We start from the raw sequence: 18533 nt of genomic DNA, 5'->3' as shown, positions 1-18533 counted from the left end.
CTTTACGGGGAGGGAGAGATGTGACGGAAGATATTTGGCGAGGCGGCAAGGATCAGGGGAGCCGGCCCGGTGGCGCCAGAGAGAGGGGGGGGGGGCGTGGGGTTTAGGGGGGCGGGAAGGTGGTAATTTATACCAAGGAAGAGAAAGATGCGTTTCGGACGGGTAGGCATCGGCATCGCCTGCAAAATGGGTCAAGGTCAAGGAACTGGATGACTCCGCTCCCACTGTTGCCACGTCTCTCTTTACGGTCTTTCTTGCCTTCTTGCTAACACAAACGTATTTTTTTTTTTTTTTAATGATGATCTGTTTTTCGCAGTTTTTTGAGCAAGTTGATGCCGCGGCGAGCTTGAGCGGTGGGTTTTTGGGATTTTTTTCATCGTTTATTTTTCTCCCCTTCCGCCTTGCCCCCATACAGTACTTAGCGTGGCGTGCTTTGCAATATATCGATTGATTAGCAATTTAAACCAATGGAAAAGTATCGATAAAGAGGGTGTTCGCAGCGAACACCTTAATAATCGATTATTTACCACAGCTTCAAATGGGTAAATATCGATAGATCGAAAAGCACGCCACGCCACTGCCCCCATACCTCTCCTTTCCTCCTGAGACTAATTTTTACTTGTAACTTCTCTAGTAGGGTAGCCACAGTCCTCAAAAAGGGAGGGGGGGGGGGAAATGACACATAAATAAATCATGGAAAATTTTCGGGTTTACGGAAGTGGTAATTTTTTGTGCCGTGTCTAACAACTACAGTTTTTCCCTCTTCCTAGATCGGGCAAATTGAAGTTTTTCGCTCCGTCTCGTCTTGAAAGTCTGAAAATTTCGTGAAATTAATCAAGAAAAACCTGGAAAAGTCAAAGAATTCCTATTATTAATTTCTGTCGCCACTCTAGTCTAAATTTTATCGATTATTTAATCAATTTCGTCCAATTTTCAAAAGAAAAACTGAATCAAAACGTGTGAAATTATGATTCAAAATTTTTGGAATTTCATTACTCTAATATATATTCTAGGCGCGAGATATAACATACTCGGCTCCTGCAAATCATTCCGGAAACCATGTGAAGACGTCATACCTTATCGGAATGACGTCTATTCGATGCCGTGACGTCCTTAAGAGTTAAAGAGCGACCGTTTGACGTAGCAGTCCCGGATGCATCGTCTGCTCTCGACGCTGGCGTTATTAGTCTATCGAACGCCGACATACGTCAGTCTTACGTCATGGCGTCTCACAATTAGTAGTTGAAATCATTTCGAGTGTTCGGAAGTCGGCTTATCGGTCGTCGGCAACGCACCGCCGCCGCAGCGCGGCACCGTCTTCGTCTCAGATGGAAATATATATTTACGATTTTCATGACGTCAAATGACGCTGTGAAACATTCAGCTTTACTCGACCGTCTTTTACCGTATTCTGCCGAAAATGACCTTGGTTTTTTGCTAGCGCTTTCGTAAAATCTAGTTTTTTTTTAATAAGAAGGGGAAGTCGGAGCTGCAACGTTTGTTTAAAAAATAAATAAATAATCACATTTTTTAAAAATAACTGGTGGGTGCTGGTAAAGAATCAATGTGATTTCCGGCTTTTAGGGCATAAAGTCGGTGGAAAACGTGGCTGATATCTAAAGGTATCACCCAGAGATATCATAAGTCCTATGTTGTCACTGTTTTTCCACCTTCTATTTTATTATTTTATTATTATTTTTTTTTTTTTTTTTTTTTTTTTACAGATCGTATTTTGAGTGACACCATCGCAATTACTTTTTCTCTCCTCCTTTGTTTTACCTCCAAAAGGGGTCTTCTTTCAATAAACTTGACTTATGGTGGGATCCAAATGGAGAACCAATGTACAAGGCAGGTTGCTTACCTGCAGCAAAAAAAAATACTTGGCAATGATTAGAAGAGAGGATGCTCTAGAAGCATTAGGACTTCTAGACATTTAGCTCTCTCACATCGACTTGATCTCTCTAACTCGAAGCCTTAGAAAAATTTAAATTATAAAATTGTTGTTGCTGTTTTGTTTGTTCAGTTTCTCTGATACTTAATCTATCGTACCTTCTGTTTGCAGGATGCGTCACTTCGTGCCTTAAAAATCACAGGGAATCGGTTTGAGGCGGCATTGGATATGCTAGCCAAACAGCAGTATGCGGAACCTGTCAATGGACTTACGAAAATCCCATCGCCAGGTATGCCCCAGTTTCTTAATCTAGTATAAATATCTAGCTCTTAGTTCAGTATAAACATATCGTGAATTACACGTTCGAACCACTAAATTGCAGAGCTATGCTCCAAAGAGTGGCCTTTGGCGAACATGTTTTTTCCGTGAGCATTTCCGACCACCCTGGACCAGTCTTTACCTGTCATTGGCACTGGCGACTGTGTGCAAGCAACAAGAACAGACGTTTGGCTGCTTTTACTTCCTCCTTGTTTCATTTTTGGCACGGTCAGAATCAACAAGGACGATCGACATAGCGACGTACAAAATAATCCGAAAAAGAGTGGCTTATTCATGGATTCTCTGCAGATTCTGTGTCTCTCTAGGTAGCATTAGTAATCAAGGTAGCATTTTGTGCCCGCATTGTTGCAAGTATTAGGTGAGCCTGGTGCCAATCGTTCAGCCTCTGAAATTCCTTTGCCTCTCGTAAGTTCTCAGTTTGTAAAGATTATGAAAAAGGAAACGAGTGAAAGTGTGAGGACGCCTCTGTGCCAAGCTTACTCAGCGTTTACTAATCTTACCAGGAGGAATTAGTGATTATATCAAGGTCAAAAAAGTAATCTCTCGTGTCAAGAAAGAGCTTACCAGTAGATCATGTTTTCCTTGTTTTTTTTCTCGGGTGATGCTTTGCAGGGATGCAGAAATTTTTTCGGCCCACGCAGTATTGAGCATGCAGGGATTCAACCCACGCACTATAACAACGCGTGTTTCCAGCAATTTTCACCAGAAAGTAGCGCGTTCGCAGTAGGTGATTTTCACCAAAAAATAGCGCGTTCGCAGTACTTTTCAAAACAGTTGAAGCGATTGCATTAATTTCATCAAAACTCAACGCAATCCCAGTAAATTTTTCAAATATTCTACGCTTTCGCAGACATTTTTCCAAGCATTCAACACTTAAACAATAATTTTCTCGAGCAGAATTCAACACTTACACAAGCATTTTCCAAAAAAAATCGACGCTTTCGCCCTAGCGTACGTAAAAATCAGTGAGTTAAGCGTTCTCCAGACTAAAACCGATTATTTTTTATTTGTGTCATTGCACGTTCGATGCATGTAACCAAACTTCCTTTGTCCGTTCTTTTAACGTGATAAGTTCGGTTATACGAACCGAACGATCAGTTACACGAACTGTAAGTCGGGTTACACGGATCGAATAGTTGAGATGATACAGAACACCATGTTCTCCTTGATTTTGTGGGTATGCAATGTCACCTTATTGAAAGTCGAAATAATTGTATCACGCGTTTCGCACCATCAAACTTTTCTACTCTGCGTTGAAGTCTCCTAATCAGCGGGAAAGGGGCCAAGCTCTTTTTAATTGTTGTGGATGTGCGAGCAAGTTTCGATGCTTCATAATTGTGATCGGATCTGAAAGAAGAGACTTCAACTTCCGGAAGAAAATTTCTCCCGAAACTTCGAACATTGCTTGAACAACGATCGCGGGTAGCGCCTGCAAACCCGTAGGAATACTTCAAGCATCGCGCTCTCGGTCCCCGACTCGCGAATCGCGCTGTTCCGTGACGCATTCACTGTTTGCAAATGCGTAGGGCAGCGCGCGTTCATAACTTCGAAAGGTGTATGCAAAATTGAAGCATATTTCGATCAGAACATTATAATTTTTTATCTTCCATTATTCAAGGTCGAACCTAACGCAATTTTCCCATTGCCTATGCGCAGAGCGCGAGGGACCGATGGATCGTTGGTTCGTGATCATTCTGCATCCCTGCCTAACTGTAGCCTTTTTAAACCTCTACGTTTTGAGTTTCGTTATTTTAATTCCAATGAGGGAAACTAATCTTGTCTTTTGATTGATTGCAGGAATCTGTGGCCTGAACAGCAAATTGATCCGGAAGCCGAGCCTAGAGCGAGAACTCAACTTGCACAGGGGTAGTCCTGCCCTGGACAGCGGGGCTGGGAGTAGTCGCTCAGATAGTCCACGGCAAACTGTCGAGCTAGTTCCTCACGCACAGTTAACGCGGCAGTACTCGCCAAACAGTTTCACAGAGCCGCCACCGCCTCCTCCTCCCCGAAGTAGCTCAACACCTCCACCACCACCCCCACCTCATGCTCCATACCCAGCGGTCGTCCCAACTAATATGCAACAGCTCCTCAAACGAATCTCTCCTGCTCCCGCACTTCCGTCAAGGCCCCCGGCGCCAACGCCAGTACCGAGTTGTCCCCAGCCCCCTCAACGGGGGACTAGTCCTGTTTCTGGGCGGCAACCCATGATAGTGCAGAATGGGCCCCAGGTCCAGCAACAGCTATCGCAACAAATCCAAGCCCTTAGTCTGTATCAAAACAACAGTGCCTCAAGTACACCCACAACGGAGCCTCCCCCTCCCTATCCGTTGGTTCCTCCTTCGCCTGTCGCACCTCCTCCACCCTCCTACTCAGCCTCCATACAGAGCCGACAGAGCCCGACTCAGTCACAACAAGATTACCGCAAATCCCCGTCATCAGGCATTTACTCAGGTCCGACATCAGCTGGTTCACCTAGTCCTATCACCGTTCCAGTTGGTCCGATCACCCCCACTTCCGTTGCGAGGCCCACCCCGCTGCAGGCGTGGGGCGCGAGGCAAGCCAAAACTCAACCACCAATCATCATGCAGTCTGTCAAAAGTACACAAGTGCAGAAACCAGTGCTGCAAACTGCCATTGCACCCACCTCGCCTCCGGCTGCCACCCCTGTTCAACCTCCTCCCCCATCGTATGCATCATCCATTCAACAGAAGCAGCAGAAAGCTGTAACGCAACCGCAGCAAGCCACTGTCTCTCCAACTGTACCTACGACGGAACCCCCAAGCTATGCTAGCACAATGCAAGCACTGGCAGCTCAGCGCGGTATCGTTGAAAACGGCACTGCGACCGTTCCAACGGTTGCAACGGACACACCAAGAACGTCACCATCCACACACCACCCTGTTCTGCAGCGGAAGTTCTCACCGGCAGAATCTAGATCGGAAAGTCCATCCTCTTCTGAGTCCTCGCGGACACCACCTCTGCCGCCCACCGCATCCTCATCCGTAACGGCAGTCCAGAACGGAGACAGGCGCTGCAAAGTCAACCATCATCAATCGCCTATCCCAGAAAGAAAGCAGATCAGCAAAGAGAAAGAGGAGGAGAGACGCGACTGCAAGGTTAGAAATTACTCGCCGCAAGCATTCAAATTCTTCATGGAGCAGCATGTTGAAAATGTAATCAAGTCTCACAAGCAGCGGCTATTCAGGAGGTTACAATTAGAAACGGAAATGGCCAAGATAGGCCTGAGCAATGAGGCGCAGTGTCAGATGCGGAAGATGTTAAGTCAGAAAGAATCTAATTATATTAGACTGAAAAGAGCAAAGATGGACAAGTCCATGTTCACCAAAATCAAACACATTGGGGTTGGGGCATTTGGCGAGGTCACATTAGTTAGGAAGATAGACACTAATCATTTGTACGCAATGAAGACTCTGAGGAAGGCGGATGTGTTGAAGAGAAATCAAGTTGCGCATGTTAAAGCAGAGCGTGATATTTTAGCGGAGGCTGACAATGAGTGGGTTGTCAAATTGTATTATTCGTTTCAGGTATGTCCTGTTTTACTCTCAGTTTTTAGATTAACATTTAATTCAATTTCAGTAATTGCCTTAAAAGTTGCTCTAAATTTTACTTTACTTCTCCGTAAAAGAACACGGCTTATTTCCTGTGAATTTCTTCCATTCAAAGCAAACATGCTTGAGCTTAATCACAGTTTTTTCATCTTTCTCGGTGTCAGTTCCGAAAATTGAAAATCATTCCAATCCCATAAATTTAAAAGATAAATATTTGTTGGTTTTCTTGTAACAGAACAGATAAAAATGAAAAAATCTGATATAAAGTCACAGCATTCTCGCCCTGCATGACAAATCTAGGGCCATTGTCAAAACTGACTGCTTTTGACGAGGTACTTCTTGTCATGTTGCTGCAGCCCTGACTTATCCACAGCACCTATCCACAGAGGGAAACCAATAGCACTCATTTTCTTTCTACAAGGAGCCAGAAGTAGTAGTTCTTTATTGTAAAATAAAGCCCAACTGATGATTCTCAGTTTGATGTTCTATTCACATAAGTTTTAAAATTTCTACTACTAATATTCATCCATGAAAGAACTTTTTTTTTTTTACTTTGAACGTGTCCTTTCACATTTCTTGCATTTATCAACTCTATGTGTTCTTTGTTTTCTAGGATAAGGAGAATCTTTATTTTGTTATGGACTACATCCCTGGTGGTGATCTTATGTCGTTATTAATTAAATTAGGCATATTTGAAGAGCCTTTAGCTAGGTAAGAAACCGGAATTTATTTTAATACTAGTCCTAGGAGCAGTTTTTAAAGTACAAAACTCTTAAAATTAATTTTATCACTCCTCTTTTCCCCCTTTGAATGCATCTGTAACACAGGTCTGCACCACCCTAGAAAATTAAGTAAGATTTTCTTCAACTTCTATTCTCTTCCCTCAAATTAACGTTTTGTAATGAATTTTGGATGAAAAATTGCCAGCCCATGCTGAATCTGTAGCTTCTTTTACAATCGAAGCATCCTGATTTTTGGGGGAACTGAAGTATAAAAATGTGATTGTTTCTCTGGAAATTAATTGGATGTACATTAAGTCTATTGTTGAGGCAAAGTGAGTAGCAGTTGCATCTTGTTGTAGAATTTGTTCGTATTTCAGTGTTGGGTGCGCTGGGTGTAAGTGCGTCGAAGCTACTGTCGTTCACTAACTTGGTGTTATCTGTTGCAGGTTTTATATTGCAGAATTGACTTGTGCTGTAGAAAGTGTACATAAAATGGGGTTTATTCATCGTGATATCAAACCTGACAATATTCTAATCGATCGTGATGGACATATAAAATTGACAGATTTCGGATTGTGTACAGGATTTCGTTGGACTCATAATTCCAAGTATTACCAAAGCAATGGTAAGTAAATCAGTTATTTTTTTGTTATTTATTAGTTTTTTGTTTGTTTATTTTATGAAGACTGTCCCATAAAATTGAAAGCTAATGTGTTCTGAGAAAAGGAATGAAGATATGTGAAAAAGACTTGTAGGACCTATTGCTCATTTTATTAGCTTTCTGACAAGGTTTTGTTGAGCGTATTTGGTTAAAAAAAAAAAGTTTTGTATTTGAAGGTCGTGCAAAAAGTAAACCCTTCAGAATTTTCGAGTCATTTTTCATTCTTCCAACTCTATTCCATGAGGAAACAGCAACGTTTGGAATGAAGTTCGCATCAAGAAATATTTATTAACTTCTACACCACCAAATGACCACAATAATCTCGACTCAACCGTAATGAAGATCATCAGCACCACTAGCTGCGATCAGATTATTTACACATTCCTCTCCCATAGCTATTATAAAATAGGTTAGTTATCCCTGTGTTAATTAATTTTATTTTCTTCTTGAAGGAGAACACGGACGGCAGGACTCTCTAGAACCAAATGAAGACTGGGAATGTCGATGTCATCAGCTGAAACCGCTGGAAAGGCGAAGACGAATAGAGCATCAAAGATGTCTAGCACACTCGCTAGTGGGCACACCGAATTATATAGCGCCTGAAGTCCTCCTTAGGACTGGTTACACTCAACTCTGTGACTGGTGGAGTGTAGGCGTCATTTTGTATGAGATGTTAGTAGGCTCGCCGCCATTTTTAGCAGGCACTCCAGCAGAGACACAGTATAAGGTAAGTTTTCCTGATCCTGAACATCTTGCCACACATTGCCTAAGATTGGAGATACAGATTGTTGGTTACAGTTGTCTAAATATTACCGGAGCAGCCAGTTGTAATGTGGGAGAAAACATATGAGTTTACATGTCAAACTGGATGTGTAATTTAGGCCTAATATTTAAATGGTGCATGTTGATCTGCAATATCAAGATACAGGTTTTGTAACTTTCATCAGCAATGTATTCAGCCTGAGCTGTCAGATGTTCTCTGTCCTGTGATTTCAAATATTTTATGTCTCCAGGAAGTAATAAACATTTCCAGGTTCCTCAGAAAATTTGGGAAGTAGCCCTATCCTCATGAGCGCTTTTGGCTCTTCAAAGCTGTGACAGGCAAAATGTTCATTTTGGCTACCTGGTTAGTCTGAATGCTTATTTTTGTCCTTCTATTAGCGGCAGCACAGGGAAATAGTAAAGAATTTAGAATTCAAAAATATTTTGAACCCTGAATCCCTCCAATGATTTTAGATTCAGAGACTCTACTTTCTTATATTTGGCTCTTCTTCTTTTTTAAACACTTTTCTCTGTCTCTTTATCTTATTTTCCCTCATTTTTCAGTATTTTACATGAAGGATGTGTAATTCTTGCAGGTAATCAACTGGGAAAGCACACTGATGATACCAGCAGCAGCTAATGTTTCGCCAGAAGGTACAGATCTAATCCTGAAGCTATGTACATCGGCTGAAAGGAGGCTTGGTAAGGATGCGAAAGAAGTGAAGGCGCACCCGTTCTTCTCATCCGTTGACTTTGAGAAAGGCGTGAGGCGTTTAACTCCCCCGCATATCCCACGGATACAGTACTCCACCGACACGTCCAATTTCGATCCTGTGGACCCAGAGCGGCTCCGTAATTCAGAATCATCTGACTCTGGCAAGTCGGACGAACTCACGGATAGTGGAAAGCCATTCCACGGGTTCTTTGAATTCACGTTCAGGCGGTTCTTTGACGATGGCGGTGGTGCGCCGTATCCAAATAAAATTAGTCTTGATGATAATGATAATCAAGGTGCTGTCTATGTTTGATAATGACTGTTCGGAGCTTAAAGCTGAGTTTTTCTGCACCGCAGTTTTGCCGCAAGGAGCAGAAAGTATCCAAGTCTAATCTCGAATGTTGACTTTGTTGCTTTTAGTCTGTTTGGCAACACTGCGCAGGATGCAGAGCCTAATCTGATAGGATGACAATTCATGAGTTTCTCGACTAAGTCATGAACTTTGTGGACTCTCGACCTTGGGAAGATTCTGAATCTACTACATAGAAATAAAGTGCATAGGCAATGATAATATTCAAGTAGTCATTCTCACAAGCAATTTTTATTTGCTTGTCGCAATCCAAATGCTATTCAAGATGTATTTTCTTTAAATATTTTGCAGTTTTTACACATTGTCTCTGCATTGCGGACAGAAATAAAAAGTAAGCATATCAGATTTTGTTGCTCGTTTGATATCCATGTTTATTTCCAGCAATTTAAGTGATAAAATATTTGATTATTTTAACATTTTTTATCAATGCCATCTGGTATATGTTTAAATATTTGTACATGGAATTTGGCAGGCACAAAATCAGCAAGTGTCACAATTAGATTTTATCAATGATGTGTTTTTGTCAAATAATCCTTCAATCTGAGTATTGAAATAACGAGTTTGTCTGATCGATGAGACTGGAATATGATGAAGATTGGCCATGTTGATTGGACGATGAGCGACCACATCCTGTACCCTGTATTGGGTCAAAAAATCAACTAGCCAACAGCACCTCCTGCTGGCTGATAACCAGTTGAGTATTTGGCCTGTTTTAAGATAGCAATGGGGTTGCCCAATGTCTGATTGTTGACAACACAGCCAACATCTCCAACTAGTGACAAAGCTAATCTGGTCTCATCCACCACACAAACCCACAATTTCAATAATCAACCTGCCGTTCTTCCTAAACAATGTGCAACTTGTTTCCCTAAATTGATGTGAAAAAATCCTCACAATTGCAAATGTTAGCATTCACACCATCACAATTCCATCTTATTTACATAGTAGAATCTTGCTCCACTTGACGAATGTGGGCTGTGGGTCTTGGAATCTTATCCTGCTTAGCATTTCCCAAAATTTTAAGTCTCCATCAAGCTCTGCATCCTTAATCAGTGGCTTTATGTCAGTGTTTTGTCGTTAATGTTGCTTCTGGTGGTTCTGGTTCGCGTCCTTTTAGAAAGGGCCGGCAGAGCTGCTGCGAGTGGTATATAGTCAGGGAGAAATACAAAAATAAAAGGGTTTGACCCGGAACAAATCGCGCAACAAACTTTTCCTATGTAAATGTCATCAGTAGGTTCTCCTGAACCACATCCTAAAATTTTACCATGGTCCGACCCCGGAACACCCCCCAAAATGCCTGAAACTCAAAATGGTGGCCGTAATGAGACCGCATGGGATTTCGGTATTTTAAAATGTTCCTATAGTGTCATGTGGGGTATCATTTTCTATGTAATTCTGGTCGCAGATTTCCAATATGAAGTCAAAAAATTACATAGGAAATGATACCCCACATGACACTATAGGAGCATTTTAAAATACCGCAATCCCATATGGTCTTATTATGGCCGCCATTTTGAGTTTTAGGCATTTTGGGGGGTGCTCCGGGGTCGGACCATGGTAAACTTTTTAGGATGTTGTTCAGGAGGACGTACTGATGACTTTACGTCAGTAAAGTTTGTTATGCAATTTGTTCCGAGTCAAACCGTATTTCTCCCCGACTAATACCCCCTTTTCTTTTCTGTGATTTTCAGCTTCTTGGAAGCAAATAAGTGAATATTTTACGGCCATGCCAAGTTATATTTGGCTTTCATTCGTGTACAGTTTATCTGTATTTTTCAGAGTTTATTTTATTTATTTGTTCATTACTGTTTGTGTTTATTTATCTTCTTCTTCTATTTTTCTCCTATCATTTTTCAAACGGTGGGGAAATAGCAATGTTAAATTGAAAAATTTGCCTACCGTGTCTTTTCGGTGTTTGCCAATTTTATCAAACACAAATCCACAAGCTACTACGCGGTTTTCTGTTAATTACGTCTCATGCCCAGGCAGTTGTATTGTCTGACTACTACTTTTAATCAAACACAGTTGCTATATGATGAAATAATAGTTTGGACATTATTGTCCTAAAATTTTCAAAATTTTTCCTCCTGTTTCATGAATTTCAGGGTATAAATCTGTACCTTAACTTTTATAATTGACAACAATTCAAAGTGCCGGCTTTATGTTAATCAGATACCCATGAAGTGAGGAAGGAATATTTTTAGAAATTTCATTGATTTCTCTTCACACTTCAAGGTTATTTTATTTACCCTAAGGGCCGCCAAATGAAATGTTAACAACCATCCTTGAACAGAGCAATGTGTTTTATCTTCCCATAATAAACGGAATTAATTGTAGTGGCCTTTTAAAAAAAACTTATTCTGGGCAAATTAATCAAGAAAACTGCCATCTTAATTATCCAAGTCAAATCACTGTAGAATTCTCACCCTCTTTACAGCTCACTCATTTTTCTATTAATAATAACCTCGCGAGTCATGTGTCTCACGCATGTAAATTTTTCTGATGAGTCTGACCATTCTCATTGGAAGATCATCCTTTTTTTCGCATTATCCCCAAAGAATCTCTCCATAGATCTAGCAAATTATTTTTTACTGTACTCTTTATTTTTCATCCATTTTTGCAACCTAATAGTGCCTTAACTTACTGAAATTTGTAACTATTTTACTCAATATCAATATTGCCAACGCAAGTCTCAAGAATTCTTGGCTTCTTTTCTATACTGTTGTGTATTTATTTAGTCTACGATATTCTGTTCTGCTGACCGATTGTCTTCTTTGGCGCTCCAGTAGCGTTTGATATGAAGTCCTTACAATCTTTTGTTCTTGTTTTGTGCCTTTCGATTTTAACTAAGCTGAAGACTGCACTTTCTATCCCCTTTGATACCATTTTATGTTAAAATTCAGCTATCCTACTAATAAAAAGTTAAATTCAAATTTTTGGAGCTTTATGACAGCAGACCACAAACTAGTAAACCTTGTGCCTTGAATTTTGAGCGTTATTTTATTTTGACGTAGCATACTCGTCATCATTGCAAATATAGAATCAATAACTTTGGTGTACTTGGGTTTCATTATAAAGCCCATTTGTTTTAAATGTAATAATTTTTGACATTTACAATTCAGGACCAATTTCCCATATCCGAAACTGTACATCTATTTAATGCTTTTTGATTGATGATTTTTAAATCTACTTTTATAAATTATTTAAAAATTTAATATTTTATTATAGAAATCGGTAATAACTTTGTAACTTCTGACAACTCATGTATCCAATTGGTAAGAAATCTTGTCTGAATGCAGTTTTATCACAAATGAAATGTAGCTTTTTATGAGCTTGAATTTGATTGAGCAATCGAATATGATGGTCTACAGGCTGAGGGGCCGGAGTTCATGGAAGCCAAATTTTCAGAGGACAATGCTTTTCAAGTTAGCGAAAATTGAATACTGAGTTTTGAGCCGGAAACACTCCAGTATCGTTAAAAATAATTACCATTCTGTTTAAAATTCCCTTCTGTATCCATTGAAGGCCATGAGTTTCTTTAAAGGCATCATTTTTTAGTTCCAAAGGCAGCCTAAAATTTTAAATAGTGTTTTCCTAAAACCACATTCATTGAACTGTAAACCTCAAACCATCATACCCCTCGATCTTTTCAACTTATTAATGTGACTTGTGTCAAAGTGAGACATATTTTGTCCGGAAGCATCACTCAGAACAGTTTCTGAAGAAAGCAGTAATCGTATTTTGTTGGAAGTTGTTTTGTGCTGTGGGAGCTGGGCTTAATTTTGATTGCAAAAGGGAAATCCTGATGTAACAATTTCTGTGCAACAACTGCAGTGTGCCCCGGGGGACATATTTCTGTTTTTTCCCAAAAAATGGCGAAAAACACTGTTTTTTATTGCATCCTTAAATGTTGCCCTCTCATAAGCTGTTCAAAATCAAAAGAAAAGAGAAGAGGGAAAAGGAAGAAAGAAAACAGCAACACTTCTTTGTTTCCAACTAAATACCTAATTATTTGAATGTCATTCCTCAAAGCAGTGGTGCCGTTGTTATCTTGAGTCTTTTTGCCCCGACATCCGTTCGCCTGTGGACCATCACAAAACCTGATTGAATCAGTTATATCTATGCTGTAAGCATGTTTCATAGCTCCCTGAAAACTCTGCACTCGTCTAATAAACATCTAATTTAAAGTGGCATAAGTGATAAATAAAAACAATCAATATTGAGGGTTTATTGAGGATTATTTAATTTGTTAATTGTGTCTGTATAGTCTCCCAGCGGGAGCTGTAAGTTTATCTTCCAAATCATTTTTATAAAAGTGTTGCTCTAGGCTGTTGAAAATTCAAAGTCAACCACTTTTTTCTGGGAGTTGTTCTCCTCTTCTTTTTGTGAAAAGTTTTTCCAATAATTTTTTACCGTTTGCTTGATTTTTGGTCTGAAACTTAAATTCAAACTTTATCATATAAACTTAGGAATATGTCAACTTTTTGTAAATCCAAGCAATTCTAAAATGGTGAAGATTTTATTCCGTACTATTTTTTGAAGACGTATAAAAACAGATGCATGTTTTTACCTTCACTACTGCCGAAAATGAAACTTTCAAATTTTAGTCATTTAGATAGTCGGAAGTTTCTCGTTGTTTTCTCTTTCAAAGATAAATTATAATTATTTTTTTCCTAGGATTCTTTATATCATTGTTTTCTTTAAGTGTAAAATATTTCTGCAACATATGTTTTAATCATTCACACCAAGTAGGCTAAAAAAACTGATATTGCCAGTTTTTGAATGAGTTTTCCCCATCGGTTTTTGCCCTGCTTCCCATAACCCATCAACACAGAAAATCATAATTTATGAGCGTATTTTTGTGAATTTATCAGATTTTTCAAGCAGAAACTACTGTTGTGTCAATATTCATCTGTTTTTTTGACAGACGTTGCAAAGCTTATCGACAAAGTAGGACAATATCATCTGCGAGCATTCTGTATGTTGCGCAAGGAGGCAGAAAATTTTTGAATGAAGCTATCACCTTCAATCATATTTCCAATGGGCCAAAAAGGATATATTTACATCGGCTAAATTGGTAGTGTTACTGTATGTAAATCCTTTGTTACAGTCACATGCACTTAAAAATTGCGTCTCTAGGATCGACCCTTTTTGTTACACTACCATCAGTTCGGCCCTGATTTTCTTCCTCTTGCTTTGCTTTCTTTGCACCTTCTGCCAAAAGTATCTTCTCTTCCCTTCTTCCCCTCGTAATTTTTTAGCCTAATTTATAAGAATTGCTAATATTGTATTGTAATTCTGTGGCGAGCATTCAGAGGTACTAATCCATTGGAATTTTCTTCGTTTGTTGTGTGAACTGGAAAGAAATGAAAAGATATCGGTTCATCTTGTATTGATGCTGTTGAGTAACTACTAAGTAGAGTAGAAGAAAATTTTAAAAGAAGCACAAACTTTGAGTCTGAATTATCAAAAACTCTTTCGTGTGCATCTATATTTCGTGAAAAGAAAACTTTTCTTAAGTGGTTGATCAGCGAAGCATGATCGTGTCATCTGATCATTACAATATTTTTTCAATCAAAAATATTTGTACCCCTGTCAATTTGTTGAAGTTTCACTGCTTCCAAGTTCAAAGGGTAGCAGATGTTATTCAAGGTTGAGGAAGAACAGTTGAACATTTATTTTTTCTTATCTAAATGCGAATTATATGATAGAAGATTTAGCCTGCTTGATTAATGAAAGAATAGTGGTTTGAATCGCAATTCGAAGCTGGCGACTGAATCGTTCAATGACAGTTAAGTATGACATCATGGACATCTCCAACTGCTCGCCACGGAACTATGCTGAAGCCAAATTAATTTTAAGTTAGTTGATTAGTGTATTTGTTTAACAATTATTTTATTTAACTTTTTTTTATCTGCAGACTACGGCATTTAAAAATGTCCATCACATTTAGATATCACTATTGGAGGCAGTTCCCAAGTCGAAATTCTTTTCTGCTTCTACTTCAAACTTTTCAAAAGTGGTCATTTTTTGTAATTTTTCCCAAAGCTGTCTTTTATTGCTAGCCTGGCTCTCAACGGTGTTTAAATTTTTCAGTCTCTTAATAGTTCAATCTTTTAAAGCATCATTGTAACTCAGTCAAGATTTTCTCGAAAGATAAGAGGATTATCACTCTTGTGATTTGTTGATGCAACTGCCTGAAACCAAAAATTAAATATTTTCATCTCTTCATTCTTTATCCTCTTTACTCGATCGAAGGTTCTCATTTTTTCTTTTCTCTCTTCCTTTCTTTTCTTCCTTATCTTTTCATCTGTCAATATTCTCTCATTACATTCTAGAAATAACCGCAACTACTACAAGATTAGTTCTACATTTGCTGTTTCGCATTAAGCTCTGCAAAGCAAGACTTCTGAATCTGAACATTTGCTGTTTCGCATTAAGCTCTGCAAAGCAAGACTTCTGAATCTGAACATTTGCTGTTTAAACTTAACAACTTTTTCTTTTGATTCTTAATTTACGCTACCATTTTAACAATTCTTATCTTTATCTCAAGCTCCATATAGAACTGAAATTTTTGTTCGTTGAGGGACTTGTTTATCATTTAATCGAAGTTCATTGTTTAAGTTGATTTTAGAGCATTAGAAGCCAAGTAAAATTGAAAAATTAGAAGATTGTCAGGAGCTTTTACTTTGATTCACCCTGAGGTTTGATTGTGGTCTCATCGGTCTTGAATGTATCCCAGCAGTGGGATCAAACATCTCTGCATTTGAGTCTTGTGAAGGAAATGAGGCAACACTGCCATGCTAAGGAAAACGCCACGCTGTCTGAACCTTTGGACATTTCCAAATTTTCTATGATAAAATTCGAATTTTCTGAATAACTTTGAAGTATATTTGTTCTAATTTTTCAGAAAATTTGGTTTGCATTTTAATCGCAAGTACCTGACAATTTGAAGGAATAATAATCATATTCTTTCTCAGAAATGATCATTTTATTGAGGAAAGTTTGGCAGCTTTTAAAGATTTATACGGAGTATTTCCTTAGCATGGCAGATTAGTCCTTCTTTGTGAGTTTTAAAAGTTATGTGCAGTGAAAAACCTGAAAACCAAAGGAATTAAATGAGGATTTGCCTTTTGCATTTAAGAAAGGAATTTAATGCAGTATCAAATTCAATATATTTTACCAACAAATCCTGCTCTTTTTTTTTCTTTCTTTCTTTTTTTTTTTGGGTGCAAATTGTAAGCAATTCTTTGAATTCATAAGCAAGTAGTAATGACATTTTTGCATTAAACTGAAAATTCATCGCAGTTTTTCTTGCAACTCCTGGGATACATTTAAGGCCAGCTCATCTGCAATAGGATCCCGAAATGAATTGCATGAAATTTCAGATGCTCCTGTATTACCCTCTTGATCGGGCTTCTAATAATTACAAATTGATTTTGAATTTAGCAACACAGTTTCGAAAAGTTGGCTCTCATTCATAGCTGAGATTTGCATGAAATAGAATATTCATCAATATAGCAGAACAATCGTTCTTCTTTTTGGCGCTCTGTTTTCCTAATTTACATTTGATTGATAGTTTAATGCTATTGTAGTCTTTATTTTGTTGTGTTTTGCCTTGTTGTCGTTTTTGTTGTTTTCCTTATCCATCGTCTGTATACAAAATTAGGGGTCCCGTGTTTTCTAAGCAGCCGATTCCTTTCATTTCTTTCTTGTTAATGCAATGACACCGGTATTTAGCTCTCTGCTGCGATCAGCCACAGTGACGGGATCTCACTGTTGGCTTATAAAAGTTTGAAAAATATCCTTCTTCTCCCCCTCCTCTATTGTGAAAGTGAATTGTCTGCCTAGTGCCTTGTGAAACCGTGCTTTTTAAAAGATGGTTTAAAATCGACTGATAATTTAGCTTTGTTCTCTAGTAATAGTACTTGTTTGCAACACGCAGCGCGTGTTTTGATGCTTGTTTATTTCCTTCTATCGTGAGCAGCAGCTTGCAAAAGCCAGGTTGATGTATTGAGTGATGTTCCATCATCTGTTAAATCAGTCTCGTTGTAAACTCTGACTACCTATCCCACGATTTTTAACATGAATTTTTGAAAGATCCTATGTTTTTTATAAGGAGCAGCAGTTATCTGACTCTTTATTTTTTTTAAAATAGGTGCAATTTTCGATTCTCTTCGAAAGTGTTAAAACAAGAATTGACTGTACTTGACCGGGCATTTGCCATAGTTTTCAGTGGTCATCGTTAATTTTTAGCTTCTGTCAGATTTGTCTCTTAGTTTCTCTTTTGGCCTCATTTGCTCTTTGCAGATTAATTGTCGTCACTCTCTGATTACGGAACATCACTCATTAGATTCATCTGTTGTTTTCTCTCTAATTGTGAACCGTTTTATAATGGCTCCAGTTTTTTATTCTAGCTCAAATATTGGATCGTCCAGCCTTTTTTCTCTGTTTCTCACAGAGGTTCTTATTGCCACTTGTTGATTCTTTATTTCTCATCCTTTTTTCCCCCTCCCACTTCCGGTTGCAAGAAAAAAAACCCTTTCTTGTATGAAGCCGGTATTAGAACCTCTGTAAATAAACGCTTTTGCCTGTTTTGAAAGATAGTTCTGTTTATCACTGTTTTAACTTATTTTTGAGACTAATAAAACCTGTACATTTTCTGATATTACTAATTAATAATATCGTTATGACAAGTATATATTTTGTGTTCATGATGCATATTTTACAAAGTGTAAATAAATGTGTAGGTAGTTGATTTATTTTTTTCACTTGTACACTCTTATCAGTATAAAAAATTTAAGAAAACTGAAAAAAAGGGGGAAAAATGGTAATATTTAATGAAAAAGTAAATGAATGAAAAATGAGATTTTTTATGTAAAGATGAAGACGTTTTTATTTTTTACTTAAATTCTCTATCGCGTTATAATGGCTGTGAAAAATGTATTGCAGTTATCGTGTTTCAAATATCGTTTAACAAGCCTTCGTCTATGTTAGCTGACAACAGATTTGTGTAATATATTTGTCAAACTTGTAAGATTAGTTCATCAAATATTCTTGTTTACTATTACTCAAGCGCTGTAGTGAATTATGTTCTAAGTTTTAATTTTAGAAATGGTGATAAAATTATTACTAATCCTCTGTATAAACTAAAGAAGTTATAGTAAATGAAAGTATAAAATTATCTCCTTTGTTCTTTCTTAAGAATAGTGCCTTTTAACTAGTCCATTATCAAACACCATTCCTGCCAAAAAAAAATTTGTGACCAGGGAAAAGGGACCTTATTGCAGGGAGAACATTTTCTTTAATGTTGCGAATACGTACCAGGTAAAAAAATCTGGAAATTATGATGCAACTTTTACCCTAAAATCTTGAAAATTGAAGAAGAAGAAATTACTCCTGCGAAGTTCTAAGACAAAAATTCTACAGCTGTAGAAAAACGTGGTTCAAGCGCTTCTACAAAGTTAGGGAGAATATCTTTTTGGAAGATAAAATCGGTACCAG

At 38.3% G+C, this 18533-nt stretch overlaps 1 protein-coding gene across 2 annotated transcripts in view; it reads left to right on the top strand.

Annotated features, from left to right (window-relative positions):
* wts (serine/threonine-protein kinase warts) overlaps nucleotides 1–18213 on the top strand; it is a 41155-nt gene extending 22942 nt beyond the window's left edge. For both annotated transcript variants that reach the window (XM_019061224.2, XM_072298198.1), the window contains exons 3-8: nucleotides 2063–2180; nucleotides 4028–5775; nucleotides 6413–6510; nucleotides 6968–7146; nucleotides 7635–7909; nucleotides 8541–18213. In XM_019061224.2, coding sequence (XP_018916769.1) covers nucleotides 2063–2180; nucleotides 4028–5775; nucleotides 6413–6510; nucleotides 6968–7146; nucleotides 7635–7909; nucleotides 8541–8972 — 2850 coding nt within the window. In that variant the 3' untranslated portion in view covers nucleotides 8973–18213. The remainder of the gene's footprint in view (nucleotides 1–2062; nucleotides 2181–4027; nucleotides 5776–6412; nucleotides 6511–6967; nucleotides 7147–7634; nucleotides 7910–8540) is intronic.
* Nucleotides 18214–18533: the final 320 nt, after the last annotated feature.

Source organism: Bemisia tabaci, chromosome 3 (genome assembly GCF_918797505.1).
Source record: "Bemisia tabaci chromosome 3, PGI_BMITA_v3".
NCBI lineage: Eukaryota > Metazoa > Arthropoda > Insecta > Hemiptera > Aleyrodidae > Bemisia > Bemisia tabaci.
This window is presented reverse-complemented; position numbering and strand designations above follow the sequence as displayed.